At 46.5% G+C, this 13,237-nt stretch overlaps 1 protein-coding gene and 1 non-coding gene across 2 annotated transcripts in view; both read right to left on the bottom strand.

The window, feature by feature from the left end:
• Positions 1-2,140: 2,140 nt before the first annotated feature.
• The window catches only part of ARPC2 (actin related protein 2/3 complex subunit 2), a 35,677-nt gene continuing 24,580 nt past the window's right edge, over positions 2,141-13,237 (bottom strand). Inside the window, exons 8-11 of the mRNA XM_001155298.6 lie at positions 10,907-11,033; positions 7,009-7,109; positions 6,552-6,652; positions 2,141-2,598 (exon numbers count right to left, since the gene is read on the bottom strand). Coding sequence (XP_001155298.1) covers positions 2,574-2,598; positions 6,552-6,652; positions 7,009-7,109; positions 10,907-11,033 — 354 coding nt within the window. The 3' untranslated portion in view covers positions 2,141-2,573. The remainder of the gene's footprint in view (positions 2,599-6,551; positions 6,653-7,008; positions 7,110-10,906; positions 11,034-13,237) is intronic.
• On the bottom strand, positions 10,540-10,632 carry TRNAY-AUA (transfer RNA tyrosine (anticodon AUA)). Its single transcript has 2 exons — positions 10,596-10,632; positions 10,540-10,575 (listed from the first exon to the last, which is right to left on the bottom strand). It is a non-coding gene; the product is annotated as a tRNA-Tyr (tRNA).

The raw sequence follows: 13,237 nt of genomic DNA, 5'->3' as shown, positions 1-13,237 counted from the left end.
GTGATCCACCCGCCTTGGCCTCCCAAAGTGCTGGGATTACAGGCGTGAGCCACCGTGCCCAGCCAGATTTATTTTTTTTATAGAGATGGAGAAGGAGTCTCACCGTTACCCAGGCTGGTCTCAAACTCCTGGGATCAAGCAATCCTCCTTCCTCATCCTCACAAAGTGCTACGATTACAGGTGTGAGCCACTGTGCTCAGCCTGCACTATGGATTTTTAATGTTGACAGTGTCTTGGAGCTAGTTACTTCCTTAGGATTTACTGCTGTAGAAAATATTTATGCCTTTTCGTTTTTCTCCTAACTCCGTATCTTCTAAGCAACCTTGGTTCTGTCACCTACAGTACTTACCAGAAATCGGATTCCTACTACTGGCAAAAGAGTACAGTGAGCTCCAACATTAGTTATGTTCTACTAAGGAAGAAAGCAAAAACTCAGCTGGACATGGTGGCAGGTGCCTGTAGTTCCAGCTACTCCGGAGGTCAGGAGCTTGAGTACAGCCTCGGCAACACAGTGAGACCCTGTCTCTAAAAACTAAAATTAAAATAAAAAAAGAGCAAAAACTGCTTCTAGTCAAAATTACACTTGAAAACCCCTTAAATAACTCATGGGGTAGAGAATGCATATGTTGCTGTCAATATATCCAATTAATCTAGGTTTTCCAAGTACCAGAAGTAAGTGGTCAGGGGCACCCTGAGCAGCCAATTAGAAATCAGAGTACCTTGAGCTCTCTAGCAGCCCATTTTAGTAAAATAAAATCAAGTCTGATGACTGAACGACCTGTGGTTTTCAAAATTCTCCACTGTGACTCACAGTCAAGAGACATTTCTACAATCCAGTCATGATGTGCATATGTAACTAAAATACGTTTCCACATCAACACTTACCCTTAACAGATGTAATGCACTCTGATACTATTCAATTGCTTAAAAATGCTGGTGTCACACAAAGCTACACATATGATAAAAATGCACAGATGTACATCTCATACAGTGCACGTAAATCCGGCCAAATCTGAAGAAGGTGTGTGGACTATACTAACGACTTTTTCTTGGCTGTGATGTTATACTACAATTATACAAGATGTTAGCATGGTGGGGGAACCAAGTGGAAGGTATACAGGATCTCTCTGTATTGTTTCTTACAACCGTATTTAAATCTACAGTTATCTCAAAATCAAAAGTTTAGAAAACAAAAATGCTTGTTGTGATATAGTCACACCACAATTAATGGGTCCCAAGCCAGTATGAAACACTGCCATAGATGGAAGGCAGAAACCATTAGAATGACCATCAGACCGTTGCAGGTGCCCCTAAAATTCTCCTCTTAATTCCTTACACCAAGCAAACTTTCTGAAGCAATTTCATTTCAGGGACCAGAGTCCTGCTGGGGGACAGCTGCTCTACTAGGCTCCGTACTGTTTTTGACAACTGCTCTCCCTGAGAGCAGTCTTTTGGGCTGCCATGTGAGAAAGACAAACTGTGGCCAATTAGTCTGCATCAGACCCACGCCTGAATACTCATCAATGTCCTGCAGGACCACACACTAAGGAACACATTTTGGGAAATTCCACACATTATTCACAATAAAAAGATAAACCAGAAAACCCTTTAATTTCTTGTCATTGTCCAGGGAGCTTCAGGAGCAGCCACAGAGTCTCAGGGACCAAGCTTTATAAGGAAGCATGTAAGTTTGTATTAACAGCTCGCTGGGTTCCATAGCTCATGCCTATAATCCCAGCACTTTGAGAGGCTGAAGCAAGCAAACTGCCTGAGTCCAGGAGTTTGAGACCAGCCTGGGCAAGATGGCGAAACCTCATCTCTACTAAAAATACAAAAAATTAGCCAGGCATAGTGGTATGCACCTGTAATCCCAGCTATTTGGGAGGCTGAGGTGGGAGGATCACCTGAGCCCAGGAGGTAATGACCCTGTCTCTCAGGGGGAAAAAAAAAAGTTTAAATATAGCTCACTGGCCAGCCATTCTCTCCTCTAGGGAAGGTGAGGATCTAAACCTGATGGGCTCCTGAAACTAGGGCTTCCCAGCTTAGGTTTGCAGGTTCAAGGGTAGTATAGGTCTATCCTTCTTCCTTCCTTCTCTTCTCACTTTGGACTCGCAGTCCAGAAACCCAGCAAATTCTCATGTAAGATAGAAAGATTTTCTTTATTAATGACCCCAACCGTATTTCTTTAGATACAGGAGTTTTGAACTCAAATACTTAGGAGAAAACAAGTTAAGACTGCATTATCCTGCAACTCATTACCAGTAATATATTGCAAAGCGAAACAGCTTGGAAAAGAGGGTGGGAGAAAAGGGAAGTGAGGGAGGGAAGATAAAGAAAAGGAATTAAGTTGATCAAGTGGAATTCTTTTTTTTTTTTTTTTAATTCTTGGGAACTATGAAGTCTTTGCAAGCACAGCTCGTTTCTGCAGATTATTTTCCAAACGTGTACAAAATGGAACCAAAACGGAGAATCCCTTAAGAACCTGAAGAGGTGCAACATTAAAAGCTACGATTATCCAGTAGCAAGTGTTCCAGCCTTCAGTTGCCAGCCGCTTCCTCCTCTTATTCCCAAGATTAGCGGGATGAAAACGTCTTCCCCCTTCAAAAGGAGAGATAAGTGCGAAGGTCAGTTTCTGGCTGCCCTTTCCTCCCACCCCACACTCCTAGACTAGATGGGATCCCAAAGAAACACCAAACGAGAGGTGGAAAGGGCTAGATTCCTTAAGCAGAGGCACTGCAACCACAGGACATCGGCTAAAATCTGGCTTTCACAGAATGGTTTCACCAGCTCTTCCTTCCTATTGGATACTTTGGATGCCCCGGAATATCAGTGTTAAGCCCACAAGGACATTCAACGTACCAAGTTAGATAGAAGAATCACTTGTTCACAATTTCTGGATGGCCTAGACGTACCTGAATTTCCGACAAGGCTCAACCGTCTTCTTAGTACTACCTCATTTGTCAGCTCCTCCTACACAGTGTATACCTCTCAGGGCTCCCAGATAGCAGCTCCTTTATCTCTCACCATGAAGGCAGGTGGCTGGTTCAGAGCAATCCTCAGAACTTCCAAGGCTAAAGGTATTTCTGCTATCACGTGGTGACTCCTCCTCTGGCTTATACAACACCTGCCTGGTTCGAGGCTCCTGAATTGTGGTGTCCTGTTCCACCCAGTATTTCTCCAGATGGGCTAGGCGGTTCTCAAGGACAGAGCCTCTAACTGGTACCTAACAGTATCTGGGAAAGCAGCCTGGAAGCTAGAGCTGAGAACTATGGGAAATCAGGGCAAAAACATGGGCTCTAGATTTTCCCTGCCTTGGATGTATCGCTTATTCCAAAATGAAGCTACACCTTATTATCCTTCTCTCCAAATGAAAAGCTCCTGAGTGTTCAATTCTGGGCGGCCCATCAAGGGTTCCTGGCTTCTGCCCACAGCTGAGTCACTTAACTCCTACCCACCATTAGTAACATAATCTGGTTTTCAGGGTGGATGCAGCTGTTTGTCTCCTGCTTCTCCTTTCTGGGGCCCAACTCTGCCAAAGAGAAGCTGCAGCACAGAAGAAGGCAAAGTTGCTCTTTCTAAGTCCCAGAGAGGAGGCTTATGAACAGTCTGTTCATTTCAAGGATTCATCCCTTCCTGGGTCTCTCACCAGGACAGGGAGCTATCCCTGCCCGCTATACAACTGCACTCACTGGGCAGGGACTCCCAAGACTGCCTGCTGGCTGTGGAATCGGGCAGCAGCTGCCTGACAGGCCTTCCTCCTGGATGCACAAGCAGCTACCAGTGCCAAAGGTGATGCTGGCAGCCATGAGACTATTATGATGCCCAGTCTTCCAGTCCGGTTATCACAGGCTGCCAGGTCAGGCTTCCCTCTCACTGTACCTGGCTGCCAGTTTACCTCTTGGCCTCTACTGAACTGCCTGTCTACTGGGCCCTGAAAGCAGCATGAAATTCACTGCCTCACACTCCAGGTCACCAAACAAGTACCTGGTGAGAAAAGTACTCCTGTGTAGAGCAAGCAGGGAAAGGGGAAAATGTAGACACCAGGATGGAGACCAGGTTCTGGAGAGGCAGCAAGCACATCCTCTCACCTGCCCACCCACCTTGTTGGTCACTTTGCCCATTTAAAGATCTGCCCAAGAAGCTGCAGAAAAGAAACGATGCTGCCATTTCATTGCATGGCATTTGGACACTCCTCTCTGAGCTGCTACAGAGACAGGCCTTTGCCTAAAGAAGTCGGGGTGACTTAAAAAGTGCTTTTTTTTTTTTGAGATGGAGTTTCGCTCTTGTTGCTCAGGCTGGAGTGCAATGGTGCGATCTTAGCTCACCGCAACCTCTGCCTCCCAGGTTCAAGTGATTCTCCTGCCTCAGCCTCCAGAGTAGCTGGGATTACAGGCATGCACTACCATGCCTAGCTAATTTTGTATTTTTAGTAGAGATGGGGTTTCTCCATGTTGGTCAGGCTGGAGGTCTCCAACTCCTGACCTCAGGTGATCCGCCCGCCTCGGCCTCCCAAAGTGCTGGGATTACAAGCGTGAGCCACCGCACCTGGCCTTAAACTGCTTTTTGACAATGTCTGAAAACCCTCACCTACTGCTCAAGTCCTTGATCTCTTTCTCATCCTTTCAAATGGCAGCAGAAACTAACTTGGTAGAAGAGCCCTCAAATGCAAGAGAGAGAGTGTAAAGCCCTAGGCGTACCACACCCATTAAAACTTTGCCTCAAGAGTACTGAGTGCTGGGCCAGGTGTGGTGGCTCATGTCTGTTATCCCAACACTTTGGGAGGCTGAGGTGGGAGGATCACTTGAGTCCAGGAGTTCGAGACCAACCTGGACAACATGGTGAAATCCCGTCTCTACAAAAATACAAAAATCAGCCAGCTGTGATGGTGCATGCCTGTGGTCCCAGCTACTTGGGGGGCTGAGATGGGAGGATTGCTTGAGCCTGGCTGGGGATCACAGAGTACTGGGCTGGGCGCGGTGGCTCACTCCTTAATCCCAACACTTTGGGAAGCTGAGGTAGGTGGATCACGAGGTCAGCAGTTCAAGACCAGCCTGGCCAAAATGGTGAAACCCTGTCTCTATTAAAAATACAAATAAATTAGTGGGGCTTAGTGGCGCACGCCTGTAGTCCCAGCTACTTGGGAGGCTGAGGCAAAAGAATTGCTTGAACCCAGGAGGCAGAGGTCGTAGGGAACTAAGATTGTGCCTCTGCACTCCAGCCTGTGCTTCAAGAGCGAAACTCCGTATCAAAAAACAAAAAACAAAAACAAAACAACAAAACAAAACAACAACAGTACTGGGGTGCTGGCAAATACACTGGCTGTGAGGGAGGCTTATGACCTCAAGACTTTTAGTTCAACTGGTACAAAAGACAGCAGATGGGAGGCCGAGGTGGGTGGATTGCCTGAGCTCACGAGTTCTAGACCAGCCTGGGCAACATGGTGAAACCCCATCTCTACTAAAATACAAAAAATTAGCCGGGCGTGGTGGCGTGCACCTGCAGTCCCAGCTAGTTGGGAGGCGGAGGCTGCAGTGAGCTGAGATCGCGCCACTGCACTCCAGCCTGGGCGACAGAGTGAGACTCTGTCTCCCCCAACACCCCCACCAAAAAACAAACAAACAAAAAAAAGCCAGCAAATGAACACTATTACCTTATCTTAAGGACAGGACTGCCTGAATTTCATCAGAAGAACCAAGGTCTGGCACCTTTCACAAAGATGGAACTCTCTAGGCTCTAGGCCATGCTCGCCTTTCCTGCATGCAGAGCCACACCCCTATTTAGGGCTCTCCTCAAAAATTTTTTTTTTTTTGAGACTAAGTCTTACTCTGTCGCTCAGGCTGGAGTGCAGTGGCACAATCTTGGCTCACTGCGACCTCTGCCTCCTGGGCTCAAGCAATTCTCTGCCTCAGCCTCCCGAGTAGCTGGGACTACAGGCACCTGCCACCACAACCGGCTAATTTTTTTTGTATTTTTAGTAAAGATGGGGTTTCACCATCTTGGCCAGGCTGGTCCTGAACTCCTGACCCTGTGATCCACCCGTCTCAGCCTCCCAAAGTGCTGGGATTACAGGCGTGAGCCACAGCGCCCGTCAGGGCTCTCCTCAATTCTATCCCTGATAAAGAGAACCTTCCTCTGCATGCAAACTTCCTGCTGAGAGTGGACCAGGAAAAAGAACACTTAGTGGGGTGGTTTCAGGCCTATTTACCCAATTAAAGGTCCCTAAGCAACTTACTCCATCTCTCCAGAAAGACCACCAGAAGCACAAGACTGACCTCATAACTCAGGCCCAAAAAGAACAGTCTCTTGGTAAACTTTGTTTACTTCCTAGCTGCCATTCTCATAGCTCACAAAGATACGGAAACAAGGAAACCCATCCTGGCCTATATGGCAGTGAGAACATGGAATCCCACCTTTGGTTTATCTACTTAGCCCTGCTGACCTCACATGTAGCCAGTGCCCAGATACATGGAGGACCAGGCCACCAGCGCCCACTGCTTCCTTCTCGGTGACTCAGGAGAGGAAGGTGGTCGCTGGGGTGCTGCCTAACTTACGTGATTGTTTTCATTTCTTTTTTCTCGGCATCTGGGCGTGCGCGGTTCAGCACCTTGAGGAAGTCAGACGTTTTCGCCCGCATACGTGTGTGAATATAGGCCTGGGAACAAACATAACAGGTACTAAAGCACAGTCATGGTCTAGAAAGACAGCTTTGCTGTCTTTCATCAGAGAGGTCATCAAGGGCGGTTGGGAACATACACCCTGGGACTGACCCAGGCCCTGCAGGGAAGCAGGAAGGTGAGCAATTCTGGAAACAAATATTCATCTCTGCTATGGGGAGGGATGGGGGACAGTGGCTTGATGAAGAAAGACCATGGTTTCTTGAAGCCTCTAGAATTATCTACCTAAGAGTCAATATCCACAGCCTAGACTAATGGAATGACTTTTTGTCAGGAGTTCTGGTGGAGGAAAAGACCCAGAGCATAGAGGCTGAGAAGCTGGCACCCCCCTCACCTTAGAGCACTTGATGTGGTAGTGCAGGTAGTCCCGGAACGTGTGGATCAGGTTGATGGTGTTGTCTCGAGCACTGGCATTGGTGTGACGAGGGAACAGCACTGAAGGCGGAAGACACAAACAAGGCGTCAGGACACAACACAAATGCCAAAGGGTGGGGAAGAACAACAGCCTAGTGAACATCACTCCCTCTCTGCTTAAGTACACTCCACTTGTGTCAGTATTACCAGGCTTTGTCAGGGTTTTTTCTTGACATGGAAGTTAAACAGCATGGCCAGGAAAAGTGTCAACGAGTGTGAATGGAGGAGCCCATGATGAAAAACAGGGCTTGACCCTAGGCCTTCATTCTACAGCTGTGCATTTTGAAATCTATTTCCGGTCTGCCACACAGGTACTAGCTCTTGCCCCTGCAGCTTGACGGACACACTCCAGGATCACACTAACTGGCTGTAACAGTTTACCTTAAGGAATCAGGATTAGGAAATGCAGCTGCCTGTCTTAGGTCCTTGGTGCTGAAATAGAGTAAACCTTCCCAGAAAACAGATGCCAGAGAATTTCCCATATTCTCACTGTGAAAACAGACAATAAGGTGTAAGGACCTGAACCCTCATGATAGGCCAGGCAGGAGGAGCTGCTCTGACTGGGCCTGACTGAAGTCCACCCTGTGACACCAGCCACCTAAAGACCTGTGTGAGGCTGGGCGCAGTGGCTCACGGCTGTAATCCCAGCACTTTGGGAGGCTGACGCAGGCTGATCATCTGAGATCAGGAGTTTTGAGACCAGCCTGGCCAACATGGTGAAACCCCATCTCTACTAAAAATATAAAAATTAGCCATATGTGATGGCGTGTGCCTGTAATCTCAGCTACTTAGGAGGCTGAGGCAGGAGAATCGCTTAAACCCGGGAGGTGGAGGTTGCAGTGAGCCAAGATGGTGCCACTGCACTCCAGTCTGAGTGACAGAGCAAGACTCCATCTCAAAAAAAGACCTGTGTGCTCATCACAAAGTCCTTTGCACTACAGCAGGCCTGCATGCCCCTCTTGCCCTGGTTTTCTGGAATCGTTTTTACCTGCTGCACCTCCTCTACTCATTATCTGCAAAACCCCGTCAGTTGTCTGAAGTTTTTGTTGAAATGAAAAGGAATGCCTCCTAAGGAAGTGTGGAATTTCTGTGTCAATGTGCCCTGGCCTGAAAGTAAATGAACACCACAATAGAAGACAACTATACTTCAAAGAATCTAAGGTGCTTATGACTTTAAGTCTGCCATAATTTTATGTACCACAAGAGAAACATGCTGCCAATTAAAGTGTGACATGCCATGAATTGTAAGATGCATCCCAGCTTCAAAGACAAAAACTTGAAAAAAATGGTATAGCTGGCTGGGCGCAGTGGCACACGCCTGTAATCCCAGCACTTTGGGAGGCTGAAGTGAGTGGATCGCTTGAGGCCAGGAGTTGAGATCAGCCTGGCCAACATGGAAACCCTGTTTCTTTTTTTTTTTTTTTTCTTTTTTTTGAGACAGAGTCTTGTTCTGTCGCCCAGGCTGGAGTGCAGTGGCGTGATCTTGGCCTATTGCAAGCTCCGCCTCCCAGGTTCACGCCATTCTCCTGCCTCAGCCTTCAGAGTAGCTGGGACTACAGGCACCCACCACCACGCCCAGCTAAGTTTTTGTATTTTTTGTAGAGATGGGGTTTCACTGTGTTAGCCAGGATGGTCTCGATCTCCTGACATCGTGATCCGCTTGCCTTGGCCTCCCAAAGTGCTGGGATTACAGGCGTGAGCCACCGTGCCCAGCCGGAAACCCTGTTTCTACTAAAAATACAAAAATTAGCCGGGTGTGGTGGCACACGCCTGTGGTCCCAGCTACTTGGGAAGCTGAGGCACGAGAATTGTTTGAGCCTGGGAAGCAGAGGTTGCAGTGAGCCGAGATCACACCACTGCACTCCAGCCTGGGTGACAGAGAGAAAGAAAAAAGAAAAAAGTGTATAGTTCAGATTTAATGAAATTTGGTAAATCAACAGATTCATCACCAATAAACAGGTTCACCTTTACCACTGAGGTGAATTAAATTACATTTCACAAAGGAGACATTCCAGTGGCATTGGGTGCAGTGTGAACAAGCTGTTAATTCCAAACTGTAAGCTATCATAATCAGCCAGTGCATGAGGCTGGAGCAACTGAAGGAAGACCTGAATTTATTCTGCGAAAAAGTGGAGTAAGTGGATCATGGCTGGAGCTTGGGCTTAGTAAGCAAAAAACCAAGAATTGCCAAATGACAGAGAACCCCCATCTAGCTGCTTAGGTGGTTCTCTTCTTAACTCCTTTTTTTGGTGAGATAGGGTCTCACTCTGCCACCCAGGCTGGAGTGTAGTGGTGTCATCACAGCTCACTGCAGCCTCGACCTCCTGGGTTCAAGTGATCCTCTCACCTCAGCCTCTCAAGCAGCTATGACTACAGTCATGCACCACCATGCCTAGTTATCTTTTTTTTGAGACAGTCTCCCAGGCTGGAGCGCAGCAGGACGATCTCGGCTTGCTGCAACCTCCACCTTCTGGGTTTAAGCAATTGCCATGCCTTGCCTGGCCGAGTAGCTGGGACTATAGGCACATGTCACCATGTCCAACTAATTTTTGTATTTTTAGTAGAGGTGTGGTTTCACCATGTTGGCCAGGTTGGTCTCGAACTCCTGACCTCAAGTGATCTGCTCGCCTTGGCCTCTTAAAGTGCTGGGATTACAGGTGTAAGCCACTGTGCCTGGCCCCTTGCTTTTTGTAGAGATGAGCCTGCACCATGTTATCCAGGCTGGTCCCAAACTCCTGGACCCAAGTGACCCACCAACCTCGGACTCCCAAAGTGCTGGGATTACAGGCATGAGCCACTGTGCCCCGCCTATCCTTAACTCTTTTCTTTTTTCTTTTTGAGACAAGGTCTCACTCTGTCATCCAGGCTGGAGTGCAATGGTGTGATCTCAGCTCACTGCAACCTCCGCCTCCTGGGTTCAAGGGATTCTTGTGCCTCAGCCTCCCGAGTAGCTGGGATTACAGGCGCACACCACCACGCCCAGCTAATTTTTTTGTTATTTTTTTGGTAGAGACGGAGTGTTTCACCATGTTGGCCAGGCTGGTCTCAAACTCCTGACCTCAGGTGATCTGCCCATGTTGGCCTCCCACAGTGCTAGGATTACAGGCGTGAGACACCGCACCCAGCCTCAACTCTTTTTTTTTTTTTTTTTGGAGACAAGAGTCTTGCTCTGTTGCCCAGGCTGGAGTCCAGTGGCGTGATCTCAGCTCATTACAACCTCCACCTCCCGGGTTCAAGCAATTCTCCTGCCTCAGCCTCCGGAGTACCTGGGACTACAGACGTGCGCCACCATGCCCAGCTAATTTTTTTCTGTATTTTAGTAGAGACAGAGTTTCACCACGTTGGCCAGGATGGTCTTGATCTCCTGACCTCGTGATCCACCTGCCTTAACCTCCCAAAGTGCTGTGATTACAGCCGTGAACCACCGTGCCCAGCCAAAACTGTACTTGTCTCCTTCAAGCTGGAATCGAACCAGCGACCTAAGGACGTATCCTACTGAGGAAGTAGCTATAGTCCTCTGCTCTACCAGCTGAACTATTGAAGGGACCTTAACTCTTGATATCAGAATTCAGTCTTACTTTTAAGATTTAAGAAAAATGGGGAAAAAAAGGATTACTGTACAAAAATAGCATATGGCCTGCTCTGTAATTAATACCCTGTGACATCCCTCCTTTAGTCACTGCAATGGCAACAGGAACAAGTTGGTATGCCTGCGTTTGCCTACCTTAAAATGTTAACCAAGGTTCTGTGCAGATTTAGGTATTCTGCTGTGTGAATTCATTAAAGCGGCACAAAAGCAGCAAGTACACCCTGCTCACCAAAGGTAATGTAGCCAATGTTGTCACCCACGGCGGCGTCCGTGTCTTTCAGCTCCAGAGGAGGTTCCCTGTGGCTAAAGAGGACCTGTGGGGCTGTGTGGCTGGCTCTGCGTCCTTCTTTGAACTCCTGCCAAGACAAAGCAAAAGCAACAAGAAGAGAAGTGGGTGTAAGATGAGTGGCAACTCAAGCTATAGGGTTTGTTCTATGTGGTGTGACCTTTGTAGCCCTCCAGACCAGCAGGAGGTTAAAAATAAACTACACCAAACCTGAAATATTACAAGTGCTAGCTGCTACCACTACACTTCAGATTCAAACGGGAGAGACTGCAAAGTACTTTGGCCAGGCTGGTCTCAAACTGGCCTCTAGTGATCCACCTGCCTAGGCCCCCCAAAGTGCTGGGATTACAGGCGTGAGCCACTGTGCCTGACTGGGACTATTCTTTAGATTATCTGATGTCTTTGCTTCTCCTCAGTTCTCTCTCCTAAATAAAGCTTAAACAAACAAACACACCCAAACAGCCCTGCATCTTCATTGGCATCTTTGTTATACGTAATCAAGCAATATTGCCTTTTTACTCTCCTTCCGGCTAGGATGTCTTTTGAGCATCAGATTATTTCTCTCTTCCAAAGTACTATTTATCACAGGAAGTTCGGAATAAATCCAAATATATACAAGGCATTTAGCATATGATAAAAGTGGCATCTTAAATCAGGGGTGTAAAAAAGGAAATAACTGCCACTGGGACCACTGGATAGCCATTTAGGAAAAAAAGATCATTCTTTCATACCATATAACAAGAGGAGCTCTCAACAAATAAGAAAAACTCATGTATAAAATATGTAACTGTAAAAATACTCAGAAAATAACAGGTAAATTTCTTTATAACCTTCGAGTAGGGAAGGGCTTTCTACCTATAACTCAAAATCTAGAAGCCATAAAAGGCAAGATTGATTAATTTGATTATGTAAAAACAAACTTCCACATGGTGGAAAAAACCCCACAAAACACGGTCCAATGACAAACTGGAGAAAATATTTCAACTCTTAATCACAGACGAAAGGCTACTCTCCCTAGTATGTAAAGAAATTGAGAAGCTCAATGACCCTACAGAATAATGGGTAAAGGACATAAAGAGACACTTCATAAGAAAATCAAATGGTCTATAACATTAAGAAAAGATGTTCTGACCTCAGAACATCTTTTTATGTCATCATAAGCGGACACAGATACCACCTTTAACCTATCAGATCAGGAGAAATCCACAAGTTTACAACATACTCTGGGAAAACAGGCACTCCTCTCCATCACTGGTAGACGATAAAATGCTACTACCCTGATGGAGAAGAGTTTGGCAATATCCACCAAAATTACTGACTTGGACTCAGTGTTCCCAGTTCAGGAAAATATCCTACAGACATACCCACACATGCAAACAGGCAGAAAGGGCCCTCAAAATACATCTTTACAACTGCCTAAGAGGCAGGTGCTTGTGTCTTTGTCCCTGAACATATAAAAACCAGTGGTTTCGACTTAACTTTTCCTGGTTATTTAGTTACTAACTTGACTTTAAAATCTTAGACTATGAAAAGAATTCTAGTTCACCATAAGCTAATCTCCAAAAGCATAATTACTGGTCCTATTGCTTTTCATGGAATAAGCATTGAAATGATGGCTTCTATCAGACATTCTCCAGTACTCAGCTGATATGCCCATACCACTAGTGTGGAGGAATACACTTCCTGTCTTTTTCTGAGAGGCAGAAAGCATCCCTCAGAGCCTGCTTGCCAAATGACAAAAGCAAGACTTGAATTCTGATCAGGCTGGATGTGCATGCTGGAAGGGAAAGGCCACAAAGGCTGGCAACAAGTAGACTAGTGACCATGAGGAACTTCAAACAGTGTTCTCAGGGTACAACTTTCTGTTCCAGGTGTCCCTCATTCTTTTTCCGAGAAATGTACAATTCCAGGCCTAGGAAAAAGTTCTATTTATTTTTTGGGAAAATCCAGCAAAAGTCCAGTTTCTGACTGTCATTTCCAACAAATTACCTAAGCCTCTGAATTTGGAAAGGGTGGCAGGGCAGATGACTTCCTGAGTCTAGCACTGCACCAGGCCAGTTACTATCCAGAGATCCTGTTAGTGCCAAAATGCAAAAGAGGCTTTGTCTTTCCCTTTTAGGTAAGTGCCCTACCACAGGTACTCTGAAGGAGGCATTTAAATTCATATGCCAAAAAAGAATACACAAAATTCTCCTAAGGAACAAATCTCCAGTACACTCTCCAAGATAAGATCTGTTTAAAGTATAAAAATAAGTTGTTTCCTGGAATAAAATG

The sequence above is a fragment of the Pan troglodytes genome, chromosome 13, assembly GCF_028858775.2.
Source record: "Pan troglodytes isolate AG18354 chromosome 13, NHGRI_mPanTro3-v2.0_pri, whole genome shotgun sequence".
NCBI lineage: Eukaryota > Metazoa > Chordata > Mammalia > Primates > Hominidae > Pan > Pan troglodytes.
This window is presented reverse-complemented; position numbering and strand designations above follow the sequence as displayed.